At 42.0% G+C, this 26,053-nt stretch overlaps 1 protein-coding gene across 17 annotated transcripts in view; it reads right to left on the bottom strand.

Moving 5' to 3' along the window:
- Nucleotides 1–26,053, bottom strand: part of DTNA (dystrobrevin alpha) — a 444,962-nt gene that overhangs the window by 11,625 nt on the left and 407,284 nt on the right. For 9 of the 17 annotated variants that reach the window (XM_056521818.1, XM_056521830.1, XM_056521827.1 and 6 more), the window contains 4 exons: nucleotides 16,625–16,721; nucleotides 13,351–13,510; nucleotides 11,581–11,670; nucleotides 6,372–6,531 (listed from right to left, as the gene is read on the bottom strand). In XM_056521818.1, the coding sequence (XP_056377793.1) occupies nucleotides 6,372–6,531; nucleotides 11,581–11,670; nucleotides 13,351–13,510; nucleotides 16,625–16,721 (507 nt within the window). Of the gene's footprint in view, nucleotides 1–6,371; nucleotides 6,532–11,580; nucleotides 11,671–13,350; nucleotides 13,511–14,965; nucleotides 14,987–16,624; nucleotides 16,722–26,053 lie in introns of all 17 variants that reach the window. The other 8 variants (XM_056521817.1, XM_056521821.1, XM_056521820.1 and 5 more) reach the window with 1 other exon arrangement.

Raw genomic sequence — 26,053 nt, 5'->3', positions numbered from 1 at the left:
AGGTTGAAGACCACTGGTATAGGAGGTAATACTCACGTGTCCCCGCCGCTCCGGACCCGTCACCGCTGCCCTGGATGTCGCTCCATCGCTGTCACCGCGTCCCCGACGCTCCGGACGTCTTCTTCCCCGGGATCCACGCTCTCTATTGCCGTTATCACGTCGCTACGCACGCTGCTCCTATTGGATGACGGGACGGCGTGCGCGACGACGTGACGTCGAAGGAGAGCGCCGCCATGCAGGGGATCCAGGCACGGAGCAGACACCGAGGAGGCAGGTAAGGTCCCTCCCGGTGTCATGTAAGCTGTTAGGGATGCCGCGGCGGTCCCGAACAGCCCGACTGAGCAGCCAGGTTAGTGTTATTTTCGCTTCAGACGCGGCGGTCAGCTTTGATCGCCGCGTCTGAAGGGTTAATACAGGGCATCACCGCGATCGGTGATGTCCTGTATTAGCCGCGGGTCCCGGCCGTTGATGGCCGCAGGTATTCGCCGTATAAGATGCACCAACTTTTCCCCCCCAAGCGAAAAATATGGTATATAAAATGTGTGAAATAATGTACTGTTGTAGGTTAGAGTGATCAGCTTGTAGTAACAGAAATGAGAGAGAGATTTGAGCGATTGTGTTTTTAACCCATACAGCACCTCTGGGCTTTCCATGTGTAGCAAGGGGGCTACTGAAAAGCATAGCGGTATCAAATGTAAACATGAAGAATCTGTGCAAGAATCACATTGGGCTTTATTTATCAAACCTTTAACAGGAACTTTCTATTTAAACTGTCTTTAGGGAATACATTTTACATGAAAAAATGCTCCAGATGGATGCCTATATTGTACGTAGATTTATGGCATATGGTTGCAAGAAAAAGTAAACGCAAAAAAAATGAAGTCAGTTGTTTTTCTAAGCCACAATTTTGGATGGACCCAACCTAACTATACTGAAAACACAAACAATTATACTCTTTTTTTTGAGTAAATTGAGTAAACATCCATACGGTAATAATAAAAATGGTAAGGGTAAAAGGGTAAAAACACACAATGTGGTTGTCCATACTTCTAATATGCTGCTGTTAATTTGTATTTGTGGTTTTTTTCTTTTTTAATGTTTGTTTTAGCAATTACAATCTATTACATAGTACATGTGGCAAACCACAACAGACAATTCTACCCTAAATAATGCTCTATGATCATGACTTACCCAAGTGCTAACAGGTAAAAGCCGTTTAATATAAGGAGATGATAATATAAGTGCAGGTTTCACAAGTTCTTTACCCAAAAAAATGTACACAAAACCTGGTTACTGATGAATCTGTTCTCATTGATTGGTGTGAACCATGCCTCGAACAACTGACAGAAGAAGTGTTATAAAGATGCATGACCCTAGAAAGGGCTGCACAAACATTGTGAAAGTGGACCTGTCTGTGGCTAGTAAGGTAAAACTAAGCACATGGGCACATATGGCTTCTCATCTGGATTCTGGAAACACTGGAAACACCTGTTTATTATCCATCCACTGCTGTCACGCCCCTCCCATAGACTTGCATTAAGGGGCGGGGCGTGATGTCATGAGGGGGGCTACGACTTAACGCACTCCCGGCGCCGACTCCAGCGTTTGGAACAGTTTGTTCAAAACGCTGAGCAGCGGAGTACCCTTTTAAGTTTGAAGAGGATTTGAGGGGCCTTTCTGTGAGAAATACCCCATAAATGACCCCATTATAGTAACTGCAACCCTCAAAGTATTCAAAATGACATTCAGAATGTTTGTTAACCCTTTAAGTCAGTGGTTCTTAACCTGGGTTCGATCGGACCCCAGGGGTTCAGTGAGTCAGTCTTGCGGGTTCGGCGGAGGTCAAGACACACACCCGACTCATATGATCCATGATGACACACCCCGCTTGTCCATCATTGGCTGCAGGTCATCATGTCCCACCTAACAGATCTCAGAGTACTGTTTTACTCTACTGTAAAGGAAGCCTCCTATCCTTTGTGGCTCCGCTCCTACGTGATTGCCTGCATGTGTCCCACGCTGGAACGCACCACTTCCAGCGCAGCCTCCCGTGACGCACTTTTGGTCCCGCGCCGTCTTAAACAGGCTCAGCCAGACAGTCCCTCTGACAAGCGGACAGCCTGGATGCATGGACACCGCGGGTACAAGTAGGCACACTGAACCACAACTGCCTTCACTCAATGCCTGGCTAACCGTGTCTAGTTCATAGTTAACCCTATCCTTACACTGAATCACCACTGCCTGTATTCAATATTTGTTTATCTGTGTCTATAATCTTTTTAACCCTATCCCTAGCTACCCCTATCATATTTTATTTTTCCAATTAAGAAGGGTTCGGTGAATGCGCATATGAAACTGGTGGGTTTCAGTACCTCCAACAACACTGCTTTAGGTGTTTCACAGGAAAAGCAGCAAAGTGGAGGAGAAAATTCTAAATCTTCTTGTAGAGCCGTTTTTTGAATTTTTACAAGGGGTAAAAGGAGAGAAACCCCCCAAAATTTGGAACCCAATTTCTCCTGAGTAAGGAAATACCTCATATGTGTATGTAAAGTGTTCTGCGGGCGCAGTAGAGGGCTCAGAAGGGAAGGAGCGACAATGGGATTTTGGATAAAGAGTTTTGCTGAAATGGTTTTTTGGGGGGCATGTCGCATTAAAGTAGTCCAGTGGTGATTCAGTGGTGAGCAACTTATCCCCTATCCTAAGGATAGGGGATAAGTTGCAGATCGCGGGGGGTCCGACCGTTGGGGCCCCCCGAGATCTCCTGTATGGAGCCCCGACAGCCGGCGGGAAGGGGGCGTGTCGACCTCCGCACGAGGCGGCAGCCGACACGCCCCCTCAATACAACTCTATGGCAGAGCCGAAGCGCTGCCTTCGGCAATCTCCGGCTCTGCCATAGAGATGTATTGAGGGGACGTGTCGGCCGCCGCCTCGTGCGGGGGTCGACACCCGCTATCTGGGCCGAGAGCCGGGGCCCCGTACAGAGAGATCGCAGGGGGCCCCAGCGGTCGGACCCCCCGCGATCTCAAACTTATCCCCTATCCTTAGGATAGGGGATACGTTTTTCACCACTGGACTACCACTTTAAGGAAGCCCCTATGGTGTCAGAACAGCAATAAAAAAAAAACACATGGCATACTATTTTGGAAACTACACCCCTCAAGGAATGTAACAAGGGGTACAGTGAGCCTTAACACCCCACAGATGTTTGAAGACTTTTCGTTAAAGTTGGATGTGTAAATTAATTTTTATTTTTTTTCACTAAAATGCTGGTTTTACCCAAATTTTACATTTTAACAAGGGGTAACAGGAGAAAATGCCCCCACAATTTGTAACCCCATCTCTTCTGAGTATGTAAATACCCCATGTGTGGACATCAAGTGCTCTGCTGGCGCACTACAATGCTCAGAAGAGAAGGAGTCACATTTGGCTTTTGGAAAGCAAATTAGTTTTTTGGGGGGCATGTTGCATTTGGGAAGCCCCTATGGTGTCAGAACAGCAAAAAAAACAAAAACAAAAAAAAACAAACACATGGCATACTATTTTGGAAACTACGCCCCTCAAGGAACGTAACAAGGTGTACAGTAAGCCTTAAAACCCCACAGGTGTTTGACAAATTTTTGCTAAAGTTGGACGTGAAAATGAAAAATTAGATATTTTTCACTAAAATGCTAGTGTTACCCCAAATTTTTCATTTTCACAAGGGGTAATAGAAGAAATGGGGTTACAAATTTTGTGGGGCTTTTTTTCTCCCGAGTATGGAAATACCCTATATGTGGGTGTAAAGTGCTCTGCAGGCGAACTAAAATGCTCAGAAGAGGAGGAGCGCCATTGAGTTTTTGGAGAGGTAATTTGTTTGGAATGGAAGTTGGGGGTCATGTGAGTTTACAAATCCCCCATGGTGCCAGAATCGTGCCCCCCCCACATGTGACCCCATTTTGGAAACTACACCCCTCACAGAATTTAATAAGGGGTACAGTGAGCATTTACACCCCACTGGCATTTGACAGATCTTTGGAACAGTGGGTTGTGCTAATGAAAAATAAAATTTTTAATCTTCACGGACCACTGTTCCAAAAATCTGTCAGACACCTGTGGGGCATAAATGTTCACTGTACCCCTTATTACATTACATGAGTGGTGTAGTTCCAAAATGGGGTCACATGTGGGAGGGTCCATTGTTCTGGCATCATGGGGGCTTTGTAAGCACACGTGGCCTTCAATTCCAGACAAATTTTCTCTCCAAAAGGCCAATGGCGCTCCTTCTCTTCTGAGCATTGTAGTTCGCACGCAGAGCACTTTACATCCACATATGGGGTATGTTCTTACTCAGAAGAAATGGGGTTACAAATTTTGGGGGGCTTTTTTTTCCTATTTCCCTTGTGAAAATATAAAATTTAGGGTAACACCAGCATTTTAGTGAAAAAAATATTATTTTTCATTTTCCCATCCAACTTTAAAGAAAATTTGTCAAACACCTGTGGGGTGTTAAGGCTCACTATACCCCTTGTTACTTTCCGTAAGGGGTTTAGTTTTCAAAATGGGGTCACACGTGGGTATTTATTTTTTTGTGTTTATGTAAGAACCGCTGTAATATCAGCCACACTGTGCAAATCACCAATTTAGGCCTTGAAATGTACATGGCGCTCTCACTCCTGAGCCTTGTTGTGCGTCCGCAGAGCATTTTACATCCACATATGGGGTATTTCCATACAAATTTTGGGTGTCTTTTTGTCCTTTTACCTCTTGTGAAAATGAAAAGTATGGGGCAACACCAGCATGTTCGTGTAAAAATATTTTTTTTTTACACTAACAGGCTGGTGTAGGCCCAAACTTTTCCTTTTCATACGGGGTAAAAGGAGAAAAAGCAGCCAAAATTTGTAACGCAATTTCTCCCGAGTACGGAAATACCCCATATGTGGCCCTAAACTGTTTCTTTGAAATACGACAGGGCTTTGAAGTAAGAAAGCGCCATGTGCATTTGAAGCCTAAATTAGGGATTTGCATAGGGGCGGACCAGGATACAAGCATTACAATTGCCTCCGCTACCAAAAATATTCTACACCAGTGATTCCCAAACAGGGTGCCTCCAGTTGTTGATTAACTCCCAGCATGCCGGACAGTAAGTGGCTGTCCGGCAATGCTTGAAGTTGTTGTTTTGCAACAGCTGGAGGCTCAACTTTAGAAACACTGCCGTACGAGACATTTTTCATTTTTATTGGGGGGGGGGGGGGCAGTGTACGGGTGTGTATAAGTAGTGTTTTCCAACTAGTGTGCCTCCAGCTGTTGCAATATTACAACACCCAGCATGTACTGATTGCTGTAGGGCATGCTGGGAGGTGTAGTTATGAAACAGCTGAAGGCACGCAACTACATCTCCCAGCATACCGTTTGCTGTTCGTGCATGCTGGGAGTTGTAGTTTTGCAAGATTTGGAGAGATACAGTTAAGAGACCACCGCACAGTGATCTCCAAACTGTGGCCCTCCAGATGTTGCAAAACTACAAACTGCTGTGTGGGCATGCTGGGAGTTGTAGTTTTGCAAGATCTAGAGGGCCACAGTATAGAGACCACTACACAGTTATCTCCAAAATGTACCTCTCCAAATCTTACAAAACTACAAATCCTAGCATGCCCAAACAGCAAACTGCTGTCTGGGCATGCTGAGAGTTGTAGTTTTGCAACATCTGGAGGGATACAGGTTAGAGACCACTAACTCTAGTGGTCTCTAAAATGTGACCCTCCAGATGTTGCTAGGCAACAACTCACCAATAGCAGGATCACTGCTGCCACACAAAGGAGAATCGTGGCCCACTACTGGTAAGGGACTTCCGCCGCCGCTGCCAGCACAGTCACCCTGCTCTGCCTGGACTACCATGGGTGGGCAGAGCGGGGGAACCAATCTTTAACCCTTCCAGCCCTGATCTGCTATTGGTTGGTCGCTCCTCACTCCTATCCCTCCATATTTTCCGGGTCACTGGAGACCCGTATTACCTGGAATCACCACAGATCGCCAGTCTAAATTGACCGGAATTCCCATGGGCGTACAGGTATGCACTGGGTCCTTAAGGATCGGGGATGCAGGGCGTACCTGTACTTCCTGCGTCCCCAAGAGGCAAATACATGTTTTCTACTATTATGACTGTGGCATGAACAACGCGATATGTGCAAATGGCGGTATATCGAGGAGTGATCCACAAAAATATATATATCGAAAAAGGGTGTCACCAATATGAAAAGTTTAAATAAAAAAAATTAATTTGGCCTAAAGGAGCCTTTTAGGAGCCTAAGGACATATACACAGTAAAGGAATGGGAACAGCTAAAACTGCTAAATATTAGAAAATCATTGACTAGAAGGATAACAGATACATACTGAATATTTCCAGCAGCTGAAGAATTATGGTTGTAGGTCGGTTTTCTGGCATGAATCTGAGCAAGGAAAGCTTTCTCTGAGGTTGGAGATGGGACCAAGTCATCAAAGTGAACCCTCCCATACTCTGCATTCATAGTGCCTTCTGCTTCATTTCCCACATCTACAAAAAGATTTGAGTTAAAGACACATACTGATATTAAAGCAGAGAGACATCATCAGACTACAAACAGGAATGATTAAAACTACAACGCATGCTATGTATGTTAAAGTGATTTTACAGAACTTAGTCTATCAATTGCTGATTGGTGGGGTGCCAACACCCGGCACCATCGCTGATCAGCTTTCATAACTGCACTATACAGTGTTTAAAGCCCTGCGCAATTCATTGTATAGAGGTTGTACTGGGTAACTGCAGCAGCTTGTTATCCAGCACCACCACTATACATTGAATGGCGTAGGGCTCCTGGCATAGTGCGAGGTGCAGAACAGCTGATCAGTAGGGGGTGTCAGGTTTTGGCAAACCACCAGATAGTGATTGATGGCCCATGCTATGGATAGACTATCAATCCAAAATCTTTGTAAAACTCCTTTAGGGTCAGTTCACACGTGCTGCATGTTTGTTGTAGCAGATTTTGCTACCCACTGAAGCTTATGGGCAGCAAAATCAGCTGCACAAAATAAGCAGAAAAAATATACAGCAGATCCTGTGTGAACGTAACCTTAGGATGGATATCTACTTGGCATTTTTTTTTTAAAACTGTCATTGCAGTTCTGGAGCCAGAACCAGAAGTGAATCTAACAGGAAGGAGACGTTTTTTTCCCCATTCTTTTTAATACACTTCTAGCTTTGAATCAAAAACTGCAGTGCCAAGTTGAAAACAAGCCTTAAAGTGCACCTCCACCTAAATTTCTTCCCCCTGATCTGACATCAGGCATAGAAAGCTGATGCTTGCCAGACAGCACAGTTTCAGAGGCAATTGCATATTTAGCATTTATAATACTAATAAGTTTGATTGAGCAGGATACATTTACATCATATTTACCTATCATTTGTGAGTACAGCAAAGTGACATTGTGACTGTGAATACAATTAATAGCAGATTTGTGTAGATTTTACATAATGTCAGAGGTTTCCCTGCACAGCAGTGTTCACCATCTACTTTGATGGGAAAACGTAGAAAAAAAATGCATCACAAAATGTGTGCTGCAGTCCTTTCAAGCTCTGCTTCAGGGGGGTCCCGGAAGTTGGATCCCCACCACTCGTGAAATGCCATTTCTTTATAAAATGGATTTGACCCTCTAAGAATATTCTTATATGAATTATGTATGGCATAGCCAGAGGAAATGCCATAAATGTTTAATAGGTGCAGGTCCCCCAAGCACAATTCCACCTAAAGTGGACATCTTCTCCAGTTCCACATGTGCGTGGCTCTATTCATTTTTTTTTAAAGACATACAGAACGATAAATAGCAAAGCATGCTTGCTTTAAAATTGTTAAGAAACATATATTTATACGTCTACATACTGTATCAACACAGCTCACTTAATAACCGTATCAGCAAAACAATAATATTCCCTCCTTCTCCCGTATGATTTTGAATGTAACCCCTGCATACAAGTGAGAGAAGTGTTAATGGAGCCTGGCATGGATGATTAGAAAGACTCCACTACATTCACCAAGTGTTTTGCTACTTTCCAAAGACCTCCGAAATCCTTGTAAATTGTAAGAACTTCCTTATGATAATTTTTATGAAAGGTTTGTCTTATGTCACATTTTCTAAAGCTTTTTAAGAAAGAACCCTAGTTATTTGCAGGTACTTATTGCCTAGGTGATGCATGAAGAGACCTTGTGCTGCCGTCACCTTATGTGCATTATGTGTGTGTTAGTCCTTTCTGCTTAAATTATCAATGCAATATAAACATAGTGATTTGCAAAGCAGCAGCATTTAAAGGCCACAGGGTATCTTTTCAAGTGGAATTAACTATTGACATGGTATCATTTGACTCAGAAAATTATGTGTTTACAAAACACCTACTAAAAAGCCTTTATTGAACAGTTGGCATGGAAACCTTTCAAAACAACTAAAAAGTTTTCATTCTAGTTTAATAAAAACAAACTTTCAAATAGCATGCAGCAGAGTCTCTGAAAAACAACAAAAAACATTTATTTATTTTTCAGACATTAGAAAAATAAACTGCATTTCCACCCTGCCGGTCACAATTCCTGTATATCTTACTTAAAATAGTTGTTCAGTGTTTCATTTCTTTTTGAAAAAATGTGGCTAGGATATTAAAATAATAAAGATGTACTCACCTTCCCAATTCCTTACTGTTACAATGGTGCCTGGGCCTCAGAGCTCAACACTTTGTGGTCCTTGTCTTGACATAACGAAATTCCCATTCAACCAACCACTGTATTATGCTGAGCCCTATTGTGACTACAGTGGTGACCAGTTAGTAGCGCTCCGCTCATTAGGACGTGAGAGACGAATAGTCAGTTGGCGCATGCGCTCTATGCAAAGAGCAGAGCGCTCATGTGACCAGCGACTCCATGTCACTAAGATGTGGAGTCACAGACCATGAATATGTAAATTGATAAATGACCCTTTAAAGAGGCACTGTCATTATGAAAAACTTTTTACATTTTGGAGTACTACTGATAAGATGACTTTTTTGATCACATGTAGCTCATTTTTGTGATGAACTAGAAGATGAACTGGAAAACCCCATCTTAGGACATTTTCACTTGTCGGAGCACCATGGTTATAGAAGAGAGATAGATCTGCAAATAAAAGTACTTTATGAAATGGTGCAGGCAGGCCACCGTTTTTCCTAGAGTACGACATGCGTTCCTCCTTCACTCAGAAAAAATGTATCCGGAGCAAGACATCTCTCGGGACTCTGTCTGCGAGGTGTTTGGGGCAAGGGACCAGGTGCACCATGCCTATTTCTAGTTCATGCTCTGGGAGGTCTGGCAAAGTAGCTTTCATGGGAGAGTGGACATATTGTGGAATGTCTCTAGGTAGCACAGTTTCTGGGATACCACACAATTTGATACTATTGTACCGACCTCTATCTTCTAAGTCGGGCATTTTAGCTTTTATCATGGAGACTTCTTCCTCGAGAGCAGTGTGAGTGTCTAAGAGGTTGTTATCAAACTTCGCAAAATCCCCAAATTTGTTCTCAAGATAGTCAAGTCTGCCCCCTAGGCCCTAAGGGGTGTATAAGTACTCGCATGTCTGACAATAAAGAGCGACGCTGCAACAGCATCATCTCCTTCATGACTGTATCTGTGAGGGTCACGTTTGAGACTTGCAGGGCCATGAGGGCATCTTCCCCGAGATCAACAGAGGCAGAGTCCATTTGTAAAGGGTGAGCCCACCCTGCGTTGTCTTGGCAGTCCATACGTAGATGCTGCTTAAGAGGGCTGCAGGAGGGTGAAGGGGGAGCAGAGTGCTCCGGGGCTCCCAAGAGAGCGTGAGGTTTTTCAGTCACCGAGAGGCAGGTGTCCAGAAGATTGGGCAAGGTAAGTGGACTTCTGGGGAGTGATGTCAGCGCTTGTAGTGTAGGGTCAGATGTGGAGCATCTCAGCGGGTGTAGAGGAGAGCTGTGTGGAGAAGCTGTAGGTGGCGTGCTGCAAGGGGAACCTCCCTCCACCTCATCGCCGCCGCCGCCATCTTGAGAATCTCCCACGTCTCAGGAGAAGTAGAATTTTGTTAGTTTTGACTGTTGCGCAGCCTTCCTTCTTCTCCCCTGCATTGTTGGACAATTAAGGTCACAGAATATTGTGAAGTTATAAGGCTGGAAGCGGTGTAAAGTAGCTAAAATCACTGCGAGAGCCGGAGCTCACAGCTCAAACGTGCATGCAGCTAGGCAACCAGACCACGCCCCCATAAGATGACTTTTTTAAACATACATTTATTTAAAAAAATGAAAATTTAACAAAAAAATCTAAAATGAAAATAGCCGCCATTAGGGGTCATCTGTCTTTATGCAGACAGAATACTCTGTGTTTTGCAGCATACTGGATATCGGCCATAAGGTGTGTTGGTATCCAGTATAGGAGATCACCATTGCACCATTTCAGCCTTCAGCTGATAACAGACTGTGCTTCACCTTCAACAAGGGCCCACATAAAAGTCTGCTCAGCCAGCCAGCCAGCATTCTTCTTTGTACTGACAAGTGGCAAGAACCCCAAATCAGCTGTCTTCAGATGGGTACTCTTCCTTTTTAAGGATATACCGGGTTAGCTATTAATTCTTAGTCATGTTTCAAGGCTCTTTAAGGGGTCAAGCACTGACATACAAGGATGCTATCTCCAATAGGTGGCACACAAAGCAAGCTCTAATTCTTCTGGAGGAGGGCTACTTTTTACACTCAACACAGATTAAAATCAAGCATGTTTCCACATAGACATAAAGGCATTGGAGAGGTCTCTAGATGTAGGTAAAAGGACTAAAGAAAGACCTTACAGGTTACCAAAAATTATCCCCATAAGAGTTAATATGGCTGACAGGATATAGCTGTTAAATAGGACCTAACATGATTGTTGTAGCGAATAAATGTATTCCCCATAAAATAAAAATGCTAGAGCATCTTTTCTTAAAACTCTGTGTTATGTGGTTTAATCTCACTAGAAATGTATGATTAAATAGCCAACTGGGTGTTACCAGCTAGGGGCGCGTCCCTACCATGTCTAAGACTATCCAATCAAAGCTGATAATGCCAGAAATTTAGATACGCCTCTAACCGGTTAAACCCAGTTGGAAATATGAGTATTTGCTAAAACAGACAGATAAGGAGGGGTGACAGGTTCTCTTTAAGAATTTATGAGCACAAGTTTCTCTCCCAGCAAGGAAAAGGCAAAAACATGACTGACGGTCTAAACATTGAAAGCCTGGACAAATCAAAGCCAAAATTACCCCTATGGACCAAAGATGTGTCTACCTCTAGTTCTGTCTAACCAATGATATGTTTGTGTCCTCCACTTTCTCTCTCTTCAGATAATAAACTTAACAAAATAAAAAATTCTAATTTTGATTAAAGATAATCTGCTATTTAAATATTTTACAACATAACAACCATAATCTAAATCAGAGGCCTCAGCTTGCTGCCCTTTACCAAGCTATGCACAACATATTACTGTTCGTGACTTGGAAACCTGTTTCGTCTTCTATCGAACTGTATATTCAATGCAACCATTCTTACCGGACTTGAGCTCCTTCACTAAAGAAGACATAGTATTGGTTATGGAATCAGCTGCCACCAGTAAATCATTCCGCAGATTTCTTCTCGCACCTAAAAGATCAAAGAAATAAATGTGTGAGTCACGGATACCTGCAGCACAAAATAAAGTAATTGAACAACTTCTGTACCACTTTAGAAAGCTCACTGAGACATAGACTTTGTAATATCCAAGCAGTGTAACCTCATACTCCAAAAACAACTTTAGTTTAGTTGGCTTTTTACCAAAGTGTGTGTAGTTAAAGGGGTATTCCCATCTGAAGAAATAAACCCCTATCTACGGTTTAGCAAGTGACAACGTTCTTTAGTACCAAAGAGAATAAAAAGAGCGCTGGCTACACACTTGCAGTGCACACTGTTCATTCCAGGGACAATTTTGTTCCTGTTTTAAAAATCAGCAGTGGTTCCCAATGATTTGACCCCCATCAATCAGCCTTTTATCCTCTTGCTATCAGATAGATACCCTTGACCTTTGCCATAAAGAATGTGGATTTTGACGTGGAAGCAAGTCAAATTTCAGATTCGAAAATACAAAGTTTCCCCTTAAAAAAAACAAAAAAAAACAGATTTAAATAGATGGCATGGTTCTGCAATTAAAAAGAAGTGACATGACACTTCTTCCTTGCAGTCCGCACCACAGTGACTGCAGTTAAGTGCAGCAGCCAAGCAAGGAATTTGCCCATCTGAACATACCCTAAATGATGGAAAACATGTTATCCAAGATTAGAAAAACATTGTTATTTTATTCCAAAACAGCACCACACCTGTCCTTAGGTTAGGTGTGGTATAACAACTCGGCTCCATTCACTTAAATATAACTGAACTGTAAAGCCACACACATACTAAGGACAAGGGTGGTGCTGTTTCTGGAAGAAAGTAACAATACTTTACTAATCCTGGAAAACCTCTAAAAAATGAATTAGGAAATCTATCAGACTGTCTAATATGAATATTTGTAAGATGTGCTGTTCGAAAAGTCCGTAGCTCCAGAGGAGGTGACGCAATTGGATTATTTCCATACTGTTTAGGTCAGAGGCTGTCAATTACCATACATACACAGGAAGGTGATGTATGGTGATACACTATTTATCTAATCTGGTCCCAGTAAGCAGAGACATGAATATAGCAATCAGGTCTCGTTTTTTTTTTCTGTGCCAAGTTCTTGGGAATTTCATGGGGAGATGAGCAAGAGACATTATGTTTAGCCTTAAAGGGAATTTTCATTAAATGTTTCCATATAATGGCAAATCAAAAGTTGAACCATTTGGTAATTATGTTTATTTTACTTACGGAGATTGTTGCTTTTTTTTTTTGCAGCCATTTTTGCAAATGTGACAATAGAGTCCTTATTGGATTGCAAACGCATTATAGTATAAATGTAAAACAAAAATACTGATGTGGTGCTCAATGGCGGCCATTGTTGCTGTGATGCTTTGTCTGTGGGGTGGTGTGGCCCAGAACAGGGGGCTTGGTCGGGCAGCAGTGGGGCTGCTGGCCACTGGGTCATTTCCCCTGTGGGCATAGTGTCTCAGAGGCAGTGGTCGCTGCTCGGCCCTACGCCAGTGTTAGGTTAGGGACCCACTCTGACTAGTTGGCCTTAACGTTGCGATCAGGCTTGTACTTTTTGATCAAAATGTATACTAACAACCCGTTAGTTTTTGAAATTATGCTGAGAAGCACATAGATCAAAATAAAATGGTGGATGTGCGGCTATGCTTCTGTGTTATCACTTACTCTGAGCAAATGCTTCCTGTACATCTCCACCAACCCCTGTAAGAGAGTCCTGAGGAGTGTGTGTTGGGGTGGAGCAAGCTGATGTGGACCTTATAGGCATTGGGATGGGCCTGCTGATGGTATGGCTGGGAGAAGAGCGAGGAGAGCCTGCCCCCTGGGTCTGTAAAACAAATAATAATCAGTGAGAAGATGAGAACGTTCATACATTTGTATATGCTTTGTAACTGTGTCGTAGGACAGGAAGCTCCTCTAGGCATTGTCATCATGCATTCCTGAGTCCTCTATCCATAACAATTGTCACCCAGCTTTTCTAGGGAAAAATCTAACTATGAAGCAATTTATCAATATGCTCAACAACTTGACAAAAGAGAACAGAAATGCTTCCTGTGCCATCTTAGTTGTATCAACAAGGGGCAAGAGAGTCTAGAACATTCCTCCTCACAACAGTAAGTACATAATAGCTGCCCACATATATATTCATATTTGCAATAAATAAATTATGTAAATGAAGCTAAACATAGCAGTCAAATCGCTGTCAGAACATGTAATGCCTCATGTTATAAGAACAAACATTGCCACGTATTTGGAATCTGTAAATAGCGGCATATACAACTACAACTTTTCAACAACGTAGGTCTGTTGCTATCAGCTACAAGTCAGGCCGATGTTAAAACTGTTGTACTTTATCACTATTTCATAAAAATATGGTGCTCTTAAGTGTATTGTGCAAATCCATTACAACTGCTGTTCTAAATGTATGCACAGAGAAGCGGCTGTAAACATTGTTAGGGCACGCACATTCAGAAGTGGCAAATTTGTTACCAATTCTCAAATCGTATTCTGCACAAAAAAAATCCACAACTATGTCCAGTCCTACACATGTCAATGGAGTTTCCAAAAAATCCATTTACTATTCGTGGAATACACCTGCTAGGATTTTAGGGCATGCTGATGATTTTCTGATCCATTGCATGCCTAATATGCTGCATATTGGCCATAGATTTCACTCTTTGCAATTTAGCATTACTGGTAAAAAACGGTGTGGTCTAATCCATGCTTGTAAGTATTTCTAGGAATTTGTGCAATATATATGGTAACTACTAACCGCTGAAAATGAGGTGTATTTCACTATATATACATTTGAATACTCATTAAACTAAACATTAAAAGAGTGGGAGAGGTGCTGTTTCCACAAAGCCAACAAACAAAAATGTCAATGCACTTTTGTTTTTGAGAAATGTGATATATATATATATATATATATATCTACATAGATATATATATTTTTTATAAAGATGTAAAACACGTGGCAACAGTATGAAGGGCCTAAGACTTGCTAGGGACAACACTTTCAGGCACTATTGAGAACAGGTAAATTTAGATTAATATATGTTGTACACAAATAAATTGATGCTCCAATAATAGTTTCTGATGAACAAAGAAAACTTTAATGTAAGACACATGAAATTATATCATAAAACACATGAGAGATCTTTACATTTGTGTATTAGGTTCTTGTTAATCTTGATTTTGTTAAAATAATATTACATTTTTGCATATCATGCCATACAGCCAAAACATGCACCTGATAGTGGCAATATACAGTAGGACTTACTGCCTGTCTCTGCTCTTGTTCCTGTAAAATGTTTATACACAACAGAAAACACAATATGAAGGATTATTATTACATTTCAGGCTCCTCAAACTATTAGAGGTTGAAAATAAAGACTTTATAAGAATGTAATCAAAATTTGCTACAGGATTACAAAAATGTGCCTGCCTTCTTTCAAATTTGGTGCCACATGTGTTCACAGGTTGCTTTGACATCCAATCCCAGCCTTAATCACCTTAAAGTGTACCAGTCATTAGCAAAAACTTTTTATATAATGTAGATAATAACATTATATTTGTAATATAAATTGGTTAAATGATGTATATTTTTGTCCCTGAAGCTATTGTCTCTGTGTCTCTGTGATGAGATCAAATACAGGATGTGTGGGTGGACAAGCAGGACTCTGTACACTGAGGACAAGCAGGGCTCTGTGCACTGAGGACAAGCAGGGCTCTGTGCACTGAGGACAAGCAGGGCTCTGTGCACTGAGGACAAGCAGGGCTCTGTACACTGAGGACAAGCAGGGCTCTGTACACTGAGGACAAGCAGGGCTCTGTACACTGAGGACAAGCAGGGCTCTGTACACTGAGGACAAGCAGGGCTCTGTGCACTGAGGTCAAGCAGGGCTCTGTGTACTGAGGTCAAGCAGGGCTCTGTGCACTGAGGTCAAGCAGGGCTCTGTGCACTGAGGACAAGCAGGGCTCTCAGCACTGAGGACAAGCAGGGCTCTCAGCACTGAGGACAAGCAGGGCTCTCAGCACTGAGGACAAGCAGGGCTCTCAGCACTGAGGACAAGCAGGGCTCTCAGCACTGAGGACAAGCAGGGCTCTCAGCACTGAGGACAAGCAGGGCTCTCAGCACTGAGGACAAGCAGGGCTCTCAGCACTGAGGACAAGCAGGGCTCTCAGCACTGAGGACAAGCAGGGCTCTCAGCACTGAGGACAAGCAAGGCTCTCAGCACTGAGGACAAGCAGGGCTCTCAGCACTGAGGACAAGCAGGGCTCTCAGCACTGAGTACAAGCAGGGCTCTCAGCACTGAGGACAAGCAGGGCTCTCAGCACTGAGGACAAGCAGGGCTCTCAGCACTGAGGACAAGCAGGGCTCTCAGCACTGAGGACAAGCAGGGCTCTGTGCATTGATGACAAGTAGGGCTCTATACACTGAGGACAAGCAGGGCTCTATACACTGAGGACAAGCAGGGCTCTATACAATGAGGACAAGCAGGGCTCTGTGCATTGATAACTAGCAGGGCTCTGTGCATTGATAACTAGCAGGGCTCTGTGTAGTGAGGCTCTGTGACACGCCCCCGGCTCACAGAGCAGGGTGATTGACAAGCCAGGAGCCTTCACAGAGTCCGTTCTGTCCGTTCACACTTCCTGTATTTGGTCTCCTCACAGAGACACACAGGCAATAGCTAAAGTGACAGTATTTTTTTCACCCAAAAATATACAAGTTTTTCAAACAATAATGTTATTTTTTTTTTTTACATTATATAAAACTTTTATGCTAATGACAGGTACACTTTAATGGAGCAGAGTGCAGACAATCCATGATCAGGTGTGATACTGTTTTGGAAGAAAGCAGACATGTTTTACTAATTGTACATAACCTCTTTAATTCTACTATAACAAACTGTTAAAAAATAAAACTTCCATTCCTCACCTTCAAAAGTTTCATGAGCCCTTCAAGCTGCACCATCAGCTCCCTCCTGCTTTCCTGTAATGCGGACATCCTCTGCTCAAGTTCATCTTTTCGCTGTCTGAAGAATGACAAGATTTAGATCAGAGAGCTCCTGATACACCAACTGGCAGAGATTACAATCAACACAATAATTTAAAGCCTTATTGTCCCTTTTCTTCATTGGTAGAGAAAGAGATGCCATCATACAACTTCTGAACAAGCAGTGTGCACATAAATTAATGGAAAAATATCCCTGAGGCAATTAAAATGCCATACACCACTGCAGGAGTCTGTTAACACTATGTGACACAGTAAACATAAGTGTAAAATGCTGTACTTCTTTGTCTGCCGATGTACAATGAGGCCCAAACTTGACATGCTAATTATATATGTTGGTAGAAACGGCAGAGGTCCAAAAATAGAAAAAAATAGTGAAAATGTATTATTTGTATGCCCTTTTCCATGGGCATTGGTATTACAGTAATAACTGATAATGTTCAATCTATTGATCTAACTGAATGTTTAGTTTTCCTCCTCTTTAAGTGTCCCCATAAATGTTTAAAGGGGGTTGAGATCAGGTGACTATAGAAGGATGAACACGATTGTTGGCACTTCTAGCTCTTATTTGGTCTCCAAGTAGTTCTTGAACATCTTTCACATGTGTTTTATGTCATTAACCTGGTGCTGTATCAATCATGTTTCACAAAAGATTCAAGCCATTAAGACTAATGCATGTAGAGAAGAAGAATGGAGTATTCGTTTTCCTTTCTTAGGTCCTGGTTCTAGACTGTTTTACAGTTGATTTATTCAGTCTCTCCAACGTTTGTCTACACAAACCCTACTTTTACTGCTATAAAGATCTAAAAAAATGTTTTTAGTAAAGAGGACTTTTTTCTATTGAAATGTTGGTATTGGTTTTGATATGTGAAGCATAGTGTTTTTTCCCTTCCTGAGAATTGGTTTGCAGTCAGCTCCTTTGAGGCCACAACTAGCTAGCCTTCTTTTGACAGTACTTTTGCTGACTGAAGTATCTGCTTTTTTATTCAGGACCTTCTGTTTCTTCTGTGAAGTCGTTGTTTTCTCTTAGAGAAACAAGATTCATTATTGGCCTCCCGATGGTGTATGGTACTAAATCTTTTCCTTACTGTGTTTTGGAGGCAACGGATCCAATTCCGGAAAGTTTTTTACTTGCTATGCACTTTTGTTATGAAATTCCAGTTCAGCAGCCTGACATTGTTTTCAATGGGATTCTGCTGCACCGTGTACACTGCTGTACCGAACTTCGCCAAAAGAATGAACATGTTCATTCTTTCAGCTGATACTGTATAGCAAGACGGAAAAAAGCCGCACTCACCTGGACTTCAGCTTCACCATTACAAGTTTATTTCCAAGAAGATGGCTGCAAACATGTGGAAACATACAATTTCATGGCTGGGAGAGAGAGCCGGCAAGGCTCTCAGACGCGGGGCACACCACTGATAGGCTACTAGTTTCTCATCACTGCGGAAGCTTCTTCAGGCCCAGGTGTACGCCTCTCTCAGGTGGTAAGTGTCTTTTATAGTAGCTGCCAACTATAGGTGCTAGACAAAACTCAACTATATAAGGTGTAATGTGAACTATCACCCAAAATATAATATAAAAAACACTAAAAAGAATATACATACATAAATGTGAACATGTATATTAAAATCAATCAGAGAAAAACGGAAATTGACAGGAAAGAAGATAAGTCATTTCTTTCATTAAGTCGAAGTGGACCGGTCGCATTTAAACTAATTATCCAGAGTGCTTCTCTGCGTAACAAAAAGGTGTCTGTTTTCTCCACTTGGAACTTCTATTATTCTTTCCAAACCGGCAAATCTCAAGTCCCTCCCGTCACCACCATGGCATTCAGCCATAAGGGCATTGAATCGGGGGGGCACCTTTGCTTGTTCGAATGGAATAAAGATGTTCCCTTATACGTATGGGCAATTTTCTTTTCGTCTTGCCTATATAATAAAATTGGCAAGGACATATAATGCAATATACGATGTAGGTGGACTTACATGTAATAAGCTGATTCACGTAGATATTATTGCCTACTAGGATAAAATTTCGTTTAGCCAGATTTAACTGGCAATAATTGCAATTTCTGCATGGAAATTTATTTTTGGGTTCTACGTTTTGCAGCCAATTCTTTCTTTTATCAACCTGAATTTTCTTTTTCTTATGTTTCAAGACATCACCTATGGAGGTGGATTTCCTAAATGTTATTATCGGTTTCTTCTTTGCATTAACTCATAGATCATTGTCTTGTGCAAAAAATTCCAGTTGTCCATTGGGGAGTTTGCAAAGGAAAAAACGATAAGTTTATCATTTTTGTTCATATTGGACTTTTTCTGATTATATTTTTTTGGTTTTAACAGATATTCTCTTGTTTTATTCTGTGTTTTTGTACTGCTCTTTCTAAAACATTTGCAGGATATCCTCTTTTGTTTAATCATGACAGTAAATTTTCTGCTTGTTCATTAAAGGTAATCTGACTGCTGTTCACTCTCTTCAAGCTGGCTATATGGGATATTGTCTTTGATACATATAGTGTGTGAACTGTTGTAATGTAGTATGGAATTTTTGGCAATTGATTTTCTAAAACCTGCAGTTTTTAAATGGGCACTGTCACCAAATTTTATTTTTGATATGTTGTAGTAATTATGTACTAAAGCATATCTCTAATATAGTTAAATAATTTTTTTTTAATTAACAGTGTGCATTTTACATTTGAAAACCGGCCACTAGGGGTCACCCTCCTAGTGGCCGGCTGCAGGCTGGCGTGACGTCACGCCTGAATTCGGGCTGATGCCGCCCAGGCATCGGTCCTAACTCATTCATGCTGCGCTCGCTCCCTGCCTGTCAATCAGACAGGCGGGAGCAAGCGCTGAGAACAGAAGAAGCGCGCATTGGCTCCCCTGCTCCCTGGCATCGCACGCCGGCCCTGCCATCCCGTTGCTGCTGTCCTGCACTTACTTCTCACGCCAGCCCCGTTGCTGCACTGTACTGGTATGTGTCTGGGGGGGGGGGGGGTTTGGTAGGAGCGGGTTGCGCGGCAGGGTCTGGGTAGCGGGGTTCAGAAGGGGGTCGGGGTTTTCGGGTTGCGCCGCGGCCATGTATTGTTTTTAACACAGGGTGTCTTCAGTTTTTTCCCCACTACAACTCCCAGCATGCCCTGACAGCCAATAGATGTCAGGGCAAGCTGGGAGTTGTAGTGGGGAAACAGCTGGAGGCACCCTGTGTAGATGAACTAAGGGCAGAAGTGTCGGCCTCAGCAGGCATCAGTGACGTGGTGCCTGTTGGGGAAGTCTGCCTGGTAGTGAGCACACTACCAGGCAGACAAAACTGCATTTTTTATATAGTAAAACAAAAATTAAAGGCAGGGAGGGGGTTAGGGATAGATGGGAAATAGGCAGGGACAGAGAGGAAAAAAAAAGGATGGTGGGAGCTACCCTTTAACAAACCATTCTCGATAGACATCCTTACGTCTAGAAAATCAAGAGTCAAACCACCATAAACGCTAGTAAATAGCATATTGGAAAAAAAAATTTCATTTAGAAAATGTATAAAGGCCTGAAATTCCATTTCCGAACTATCCCAAACTATCAGCACATCGTCGACATAACGCAAATAATATTTCATGTGACTGATGTATGGATTTTTGGTTGAAAAAACGAAATCTTGTTCCATCATGGTCAGAAAAATATTTGCATACGTACATGATACAGGAGTGCCCATGGCCATGCCATGGGCCTGCCTGTACCACGTACCATCATGCAAAAAATCATTGTTGTTTAAGATAAACAGCAATGCCTCACGAAAAAATTCAACGAACTCCATAGATTTACCTGCTTCTGTGAGAAACCTCTGCATAGCCTGTACACCCGCATCGTGTGGGATGCAGGTGTACAGGCTTTCGACATCTATGGAGGTGAGGCGATAGGAGTTCTGCCACACAAAATTTTCAAAGGCCAACTAAAGTTCACCAGAATCTTTAAGTAGTGTAGGGATACCTTTTAACAATGGGGCAATGAGCCAATCTAAGTAGCTTGATAGAAATTGAGTTGGTGCCCCTATACCTGCCATAATTGGTCTACCTGTGGGATGAGAAACACTTTTGTGTACTTTCGGCAACACATACCATTTTGCAGGTTTGGGAGTAGTGCCAATTAATTTTCCTGCAGTTTTTAATGAAATAACAGATTTTTCAACATAGCGTCTCAGGATGGAGCGGAGGTGGTCTATTGTTCTACCGGTAGGATTTTACTTTAAGATTTTATAAGCATCAGTGTCATTTAAATGATGATATGCTTCTTTATTATATTCAGAAGAACTCCATACCACCACCACGCCCCTCCTTTGTCGGCTCTTGTTATATGTAGATTTTCTTGTTCACTGAGCCAGGTAAGGGCTATTTGTTCTTTTTCTGTTAGATTCTTCTTGGGGGGTAGGGTAGATAAGTGCCTGGGTCTCCTTTATTACAGCTCTGTAAAACAAATCAATATTACTTCCAGGTATGATGGGGGGATTAAACATAGATTTATTGCCACCTTTAAAAAAAAGAAGTAGTAGTATCTAGATCAAAATCAGTATGAGAGGGTGGACATTCTCCCCCCCCCCCCCCAATCATCATTTCTGCAAGCATATCCGCACATAGCTTATCTTGTGGGATGAACTCGCTAGAAACCATGAACCCTAATTCGGAAACTTGACAGGGGTCTTCGCCCTCTAGGATTTTATACTCAGTTGTGTTTTTATTATTAGCTTGTGCAAAAAAAATGTTAACATTTTTCTTAATGCTTTGTGGAGATCAACTTCAAAGGATTCTCTATTGAACTTATCGTGTAACCCATAATTTAACCCTTTTGATAGAACAGATAAACAGTCCATATCAAGGACAGTGTCTGTGAGATTTATAACATTGTCTATGTCCTCTATGATCTCCAACTGATATTCTTCCTCTTCTTGGATCGTTTGTAGATGTCTTCTTTTTTCTTCCTCCCCACCTGGTGTGCCTCCTAAAGGGGCTGCAGGTGTATTGGGTGAGTATGGGTTAACTCCTGAACCTCCTGGTTCTATGTCCTCAGTGGGGCTCGAATCTGATTCTGTAGTAAGATAATCTGTGACCTTTTTAGGCTTTTTTGTATATGGTTGTTTGTTGTGTTATGTTTAAATCTCACAGACACTGTCCTTGATAGGGACTGTTTATCTGTTCTATCAAAAGGGTTAAATTATGGGTTACACGATAAGTTCAATAGAGAATCCTTTGAAGTTGATATCCACAAAGCATTAAAATTAAAGAAAATGTATAAAAAAAAATTTTTGCGCAAGCTAATAATAAAAACACAAACGAGTATAGAATCCTAGAGGGCGAAGACCCCTGTCGAGTTTCCGAATTAGGGTTCATGGTTTCTAGCGAGTTCATTCCACAAGATAAGCTATGTGCCGATATGCTTGCAGAAATGATGGGGCGGGGGGGGGGGGGGGGGGAATGTCCACCCTCTCATACTGATTTTGATATAGATACTACTACTACTATTACTACAGTGGTCCCTAAACATACGATTGTAATCCGTTCCAAATGAACCATCATTTATTGAAACCATCGTATGTTGAGGGATCCATGCAATGTAAAGAATAGGAAGTTGTACTCACCTGTCCCCGCCGCTCCGGACCGTCACCGCTCGTCACCACTGCCCTGGATGTCGCCCTCCATCGCTGTCGCCACGTCCCCGTGATGTCCCCGCTGCTCCGGAACATCTCTGCTGCCCGGGATCGTCGCTCTCACGTCGCCGTCATCACGTCATTACGCACGCCGCTCCTATTGCATGATGGGACGGTGTGTGCAGTGACGTGATGACGATGATGGAGAGCGCCAGCGATGGAGGGGATCCCGAAGAAGATGCTCCGGAGCCCCGAGGACAGTTAGGAGACCATCACCGGAGCACATGGGGCCCCGTAAACGGCTATCCGGATAGCCATTTATGCGATGGCCCCGACATACATAAGCATCATATGTTGATGCTGCCTTCAACATGCGATGGCCTCTGAGAGGCCATCGCATGTTGAAATTATCGTATGTCGGGGTCATCGTAGGTCAGGGGGTCACTGTACTTTTTTTTGGCAATAAATCTATGTTTAATCCTCCCATCATACCTGGAAGTAATATTGATTTGTTTTACAAAGCTGTAATAAAGGAGACCCAGGCACTTATCTAACCTACCCCCAAGAAGAATCTAACAGAAAAAGAACAAACAGCCCTTTCCTGGCTAAGTGAACAAGAAAATCTACATATAACAAGAGCCGACAAAGGAGGCGCGGTGGTGGTATGGAGTTCTTCTGAATATAATAAAGAAGTATATCGTCATTTAAATGACACTGATACTTATAAAATCTTAAAGGAAAATCCTACCAGAAGAACCATAGACTACCTCCGCTCCCTCCTGAGACGCTATGTCGAAAAATCTGTTATTTCATTAAAAACTGCAGAAAAATTAATACCCACTACTCCCAAACCTGCAAAATGGTATGTGTTGCCGAAAGTACACAAAAGTGTTTCTCATCCCACAGGTAGACCAATTATGGCAGGTATAGGGGCACCAACTCAATTTCTATCAAGCTACTTAGATTGGCTCATTGCCCCATTGTTAAAAGGTATTCCTATACTACTTAAAGATTCTGGTGAACTTTTGTTGGCCTTTGAAAAATTTTTGTGGCAGGACTATCGCCTCACCTCCATAGATGTCGAAAGGCTGTAAACCCGCATTCCAGACGATGCTGGTGTACAGGCTATGTGGAGGTTTCTCACAGAAGCAGGTAAATCTATGGAGTTCATTGAATTTATTTGTGAGGCATTGCTGTTTATCTTAAACAACAATGATTTTTTGCATGATGGTATATGGTACAGGCAGGCCCATGGCACGGCCATGGGCTCTCCTGTATCACGTACGTATGCAAATATTTTTCTGGTCATGATGGAACAAGATTTAGTTTTTTCAACCAAAAATCCATACATCAGTCACATTAAATATTAATTGCGCTATGTCGACGATGTGCTGATAGTTTGGGATAGTTCGGAAATGGAATTTCAGGCCTTTATAAATTTTCTAAATGAAAAATATCCGTCAATATGCTATTTACTAGCGTTCATGGCGGTTTGACTCTAGACGTAAGGATGTCTATCGAGAATGGTTTGTTAAAAAATGCAGGTTTTAGAAAATCAATTGCCAAAAATTCCATACTACATTACAACAGTTCATACCCTATATGTATCAAAGACAATATCCCATATAGCCAGCTTCTAAGATTGAAGAGAGTGAACAGCGATCAGATTACCTTTAATGAACAAGCAAAACATTTACTGTCACGATTAAATAAAAGAGGATATCCTGCAAATGTTTTAGAAAGAGCAGTACAAAAAACACAGAATAAAACAAGAGAAGATCTGTTAAAACAAAAAATCTATAATCAGAAAAAGTCCAATATGAACAAAAATGATAAACTTATCGTTTTTTCGTTTGCAAACTCCCGAATGAATCATATAATACGGAAACGTATCCTAGACAACTGGTATTTTTCTGCACAAGACAATGATCTAGGAGTTAATGCAAAGGAGAAACCGATAATACCATTTAGGAAATCCACCTCCATAGCTGATGTCTTGTAACATAAGAAAAAGAAAGTTCAGGCTGATGAAAGAATTGGCTGCAAAACGTAGAACCCAAAAGAAATTTTCCATACAGAAATTGCAATTATTGCCAGTTAAATCTGGCTAAACAAAATTTTATCCTAGGAGGCAATAATATCTACGTGAATCAGCTTATTACATGTAAGTCCAGCTACATCGTATATTGCATTATATGTCCTTGCCAATTTTATTATATAGGCAAGATGAAAAGAAAATGGCACATACGAACATCTTTATTCCCTTCGAACAGGCAAAGGTGCCCCCTGATTCATTGCCCATATGGCTGAATGCCACGGTAGTGACGGGAGGGACTTGAGATTTGCCGGTTTGGAAAGAAGAATAGAAGTTCCAAGTGGAGAAAACAAAGACACCTTTTTGTTACGCAGAGAAGCACTCTGGATAATTAGGTTAAATGCGACCGGTCCACTTGGACTTAATGAAAGAAAGAACTTCTTTCCTCTGAATCTTCTGTTTTTCTCTGATTGATTTTAATATACATGTTCACATTTATGTATGTATATTCTTTTTAGTGTTTTTTATATTATGTTTTGGGTGATAGTTCACATTACACCTTATATAGTTGAGTTTTGTCTAGCACCTATGGCTGGCAGCTACTATAAAAGACACTTACCACCTGAGAGAGGCGTACACCTGGGCCAGAAGAACCGTCCGCAGTGACGAGAAACTAGTATCCTATCAGTGGTGTGCCCCGCGTCTGAGAGCCTTGCCGGCTCTCGCTCCCAGCCATGGAATTGTATGTTTCCACATGTTTGCAGCCATCTTCTTGGAAATAAACTCCTAATGGTGAAGCTGAAGTCCGGGTGAGTGCGGCTTTTTTCAGTCTTGCTATACAGTATTATCTGAAATTGTACTTTACATGTCTGCACCCGAGGACACAGCCAGCTGCTACCTGCACCAATAGCCACATAGAGCTACTTTATGGGACTATAGTATTATACAGAGCAGTGCCTGGTACATCTTGTTGTTCCGTATTCTTTCAGCTGAATCTGCTCGGATGTGCACTGTTCTTAATAGTGACTGTCCAAGCACCAACTCAACAGTCTGAGCCCGTTGTGCAGGAAACATCTGCCTGGAATTTCTCTAGGCAGACATTCTGCAGTGTGAATGCACCATAACAATGCTCAGAACATGAGCTTAAAGGGGTGTTCCAGAATAGCATTTTTTTGAGCTGCTGCTGAACTGGAACAGGAGCTGCATGGGACCATGGTAAGGAAATATAAAAAAAAAATTCTGGATGACACACAGCACAGTTGAGGTTCAAGTTTTAAGAGATTCAGTTAAATTGGGGAGGTTCGAGGTTTTAACTGAGACCTACCTTCAATAGTTAAAGGTGTTGCTAGACTTAACAAAATTTTGTCAGGAGGCACAGATTGGGAGGTTATAATAAAAAAACAAACAAAAAAAAACCTTATACTTACCCTCCAGTTGTTCTCTGCTCAGTGCTGCCGTTATTCTGTATTCCCAAGCCTTAATAGTCATGTGCAACAATAAGTGGTATGCACAGTTTTGCAATGATTGTTATTGCTCCATAAAAAAAAAAAAAAAATTTCCTTGATTTCTGGGTTAAAAACAAAAACAAAAATAAAAAAAATAGCCCCCATGCTGACCTACGTCTCTCCATTGTTTCATATTAAAAACAAGCCATGAGTGCAGCCTAATCCTGCAGTCATTGGTTC

This window comes from Hyla sarda, chromosome 5, assembly GCF_029499605.1.
Source record: "Hyla sarda isolate aHylSar1 chromosome 5, aHylSar1.hap1, whole genome shotgun sequence".
In the NCBI taxonomy this organism is placed as follows: domain Eukaryota; kingdom Metazoa; phylum Chordata; class Amphibia; order Anura; family Hylidae; genus Hyla; species Hyla sarda.
The sequence above is the reverse complement of the archived record's forward strand: the minus strand, read 5'-3'. Positions and strand labels throughout refer to the sequence as shown.